A 2,881-nucleotide genomic window follows, 5' to 3' on the forward strand; every position below is an offset into this window, starting at 1 on the left:
CTCGCTCAGTCGCTTAGTGCCTGAGCTCGGATCATACCAATATCAGGGGGGATTCACGCACAGTCGTAAATTCCCACAGTGTGCACTACGTGCTTCGAATATTGTGTTTACTTTTTGTTTTATACAGTTGTCAGCCAGGCATCTAACTATGAAAAAATTACACTCCAAAAGACCCCGGGCTTCTGACAAAACAACCCAGGCTTAAGCCCAGTAAGCCACCCCCACGCTCCGCCCCTGCTCCCCACGATTCCCTCTACCCTCCTCCTGCTGTCTTTTTCGCGCCATCAGTGCTCACAAGCTCCACCTTTACTCTGACAACCCACCTCCGAGGAGCCACGCCGACCAATAGCTATGCACGGCCTTTCCTATCAGCCAATCAGAGTGCCGGAAATGACGCCACGCAGAGGCGGCTCGCGGGAAAGTGAAGGGAAGGAGTTTAGTTTTTCCCGCGAAAGAGACACCGCAAGGAGGCTTTGTGTGCGGCACCTTACATCCTGCTTAGTTCTTACTAAGAAGAAAAAGTTGTTTTTGTCTGGGTTTGCTTCCTTACACTCCGCTTTCTTCGTGTCTTTTGCGACCTGGTTCATTCAGCATGTCTGGCTTTGACGACCCAGGAGTGTACTACAGTGACAGCTTCGGAGGTGGAGAGGGCCCCGGCGGGGACGAAGGTGGACAGAAGCGGATCCAGATCAAGAAGCGGTTCCGTGAGTTCTTGCGACAATTCAGAGTGGGGACCGACCGCACCGGCTTCACCTATAAATACAGGTACGGTAACAGCGATCGCACCGTGCTGTTGTTTGTTATACAGCCGCACCCTGAGTGTTCAGGATCTGATGTCAATATGGGTAATATAGCTAATAAGAACTGTCTTTGTTACAAAGTTACTGTTGAGATTATTTTTTTTAAAAGTGCTCATTAGTCTGGCAGGAGGCCTAAATACAGGGGCTGCTGAATTTGTGGAAAATGTAGACTCTAGCACAGAGGTGTCAAACATAAGGCCCGAGGGACAAAATCGGCCCGACGAAGACTCCAGTGTAGCCCAATGAAAGGCTTTGGAAAATGTGAAGGAGTGTGTAAATGTTGGACTTTTAACTATATTTTTATCAGTTTTACAGCTTTTCTTGTGAATAAAGACCTCCCCCATGGTCATTCATTCTATACCAAAGTAATAGCTAAACAGTTAAATGACTAAATTGAACTTTTCTGTCTACTATCTGGTTTTGTTTTACAGTGGATCAATGATTAAAAAAAGGGGAAAAAGGAACCTGCTCTGGCCAACTTAAGATTAAAGTAGGCTGTATGTGGCTGATGAGTTTGACATCCCTGCTCTAGCACGTCTTGAGCTTCATAACATGTAGAGACCAACAGTAGTTATATTTGTGATCCTTTTGTGAAGCATCTGAATCATTTGCCATTAAAGCTCTAAATGTGCCAATTTTGGGCTCATCCAGCCTATGAATTTGCATTATTTTCACTTGTACCTAAATTCAACTAGAGATGAGCTGAAGCGACACTACACCTTGGGGGAGTACTGGCTGGAGGTGGAGATGGAGGACCTCGCCAGCTTCGATGAGGATCTGTCAGACTGTCTTTACAAGCTGCCGACTGAGAACCTGCCTCTGGTGAGCATGTCACACCGCACAAACTCCGTCCCGGCGGGCCGGAGTTTGTTTGTCCGACGCATTTGTCTGAAGGTCTGCTTTTAATTTACAGCTGGAGGAAGCCGCAAAGGAGGTGGCCGATGAGGTGACCCGTCCCCGGCCTGTCGGGGAAGAGGCTGTGCAGGACATCCAGGTCACGTTGAAGAGCGACGCTCATCACGCATCCATCCGCAGCCTCAAGGTACTCTCAGGCCTCTTTGTGTGTCATACTGTAGGAGTTACTGACAGGTTGATCACACTTTTTCTTGTTTTTTTTTTCTGTCCACTGCAGTCTGAGCAGGTGTCTCGTCTGGTGAAGGTGCACGGCATCATCATCTCTGCCACGGCGGTCAAAGCCAAGGCCACCAAGGTGTGTCTGCAGTGTCGCGGCTGCCGCGCCGTCATCCCCAACATCCCCCTGCCTCCAGGGCTGCAGGGTTATGCCCTGCCGCGCAAGTGCAACTCGTGAGTATTATGATGGTGTAACAACCCTCCGCTCGACTTCCTCACCCAGAATCACCTTTAACGAGGCTCCCTCTTTTCTCAGTGAGAGTGCTGGCAGGGTAAAGTGCCCTGTGGACCCTTACTTCATCATCCCAGACCGCTGCGTTTGCGTCGACTTCCAGACACTTCGCCTGCAGGAGTCCCCGGATGCTGTACCGCACGGAGAGATGCCCCGTCACCTGCAGCTCTACTGCGACAGGTAAGCACCTGTGTGACTGACACTGAGCTTTTTCTGCTGCTGTGCTGCTTTTACACTCGTGCTTTTTCCCACCTGTCTCTCAGGTATCTGTGTGACCGCGTGGTCCCAGGAAACAGGGTGACCATCATGGGTATTTACTCCATCAAAAAGATGGCTGCACCAAAAGCCAAAGGCAAAGAGAGAGGGGTTGGCGTGGGTATTCGTGCGTCCTATCTGCGAGTGGTCGGTATCCAGGTGGACACAGAAGGCGCAGGTGAAGAGGTTTTGCATTAAGACGCGGGTGTGATGCGTTTCAGGCGAGCAGAGCTGGCTTTAAGTGTGGATATTTTTTCCTCTTTTAGGCCGTGGTGCCACTGGATCCGTCTCCCCACAGGAAGAGGAGGAACTGAGGGCACTGGCTGCTTCTCCTAACGTCTACAACTCTCTGTCACAGTCTATAGCGCCATCCATCTATGGCAGCGATGATGTGAAAAAGGCCATTACCTGTCTGCTGTTTGGAGGTTCAAGAAAGAGGTGAGCTTTAAGCGCAATACATAGA

At 50.1% G+C, this 2,881-nt stretch overlaps 1 protein-coding gene across 1 annotated transcript in view; it reads left to right on the forward strand.

Annotated features, from left to right (window-relative positions):
* The first annotated feature begins 415 nt into the window (after positions 1-415).
* The window catches only part of mcm5 (minichromosome maintenance complex component 5), a 4,864-nt gene continuing 2,398 nt past the window's right edge, over positions 416-2,881 (forward strand). Inside the window, exons 1-7 of the mRNA XM_005738118.2 lie at positions 416-765; positions 1,496-1,622; positions 1,714-1,842; positions 1,933-2,105; positions 2,188-2,343; positions 2,427-2,596; positions 2,685-2,856. Coding sequence (XP_005738175.1) covers positions 593-765; positions 1,496-1,622; positions 1,714-1,842; positions 1,933-2,105; positions 2,188-2,343; positions 2,427-2,596; positions 2,685-2,856 — 1,100 coding nt within the window. The 5' untranslated portion in view covers positions 416-592. The remainder of the gene's footprint in view (positions 766-1,495; positions 1,623-1,713; positions 1,843-1,932; positions 2,106-2,187; positions 2,344-2,426; positions 2,597-2,684; positions 2,857-2,881) is intronic.

The sequence above is a fragment of the Pundamilia nyererei genome, unplaced genomic scaffold, assembly GCF_000239375.1.
Source record: "Pundamilia nyererei isolate P.nyererei 1_Seehausen unplaced genomic scaffold, PunNye1.0 scaffold00081, whole genome shotgun sequence".
Taxonomy (NCBI): Eukaryota; Metazoa; Chordata; class Actinopteri; order Cichliformes; family Cichlidae; genus Pundamilia; species Pundamilia nyererei.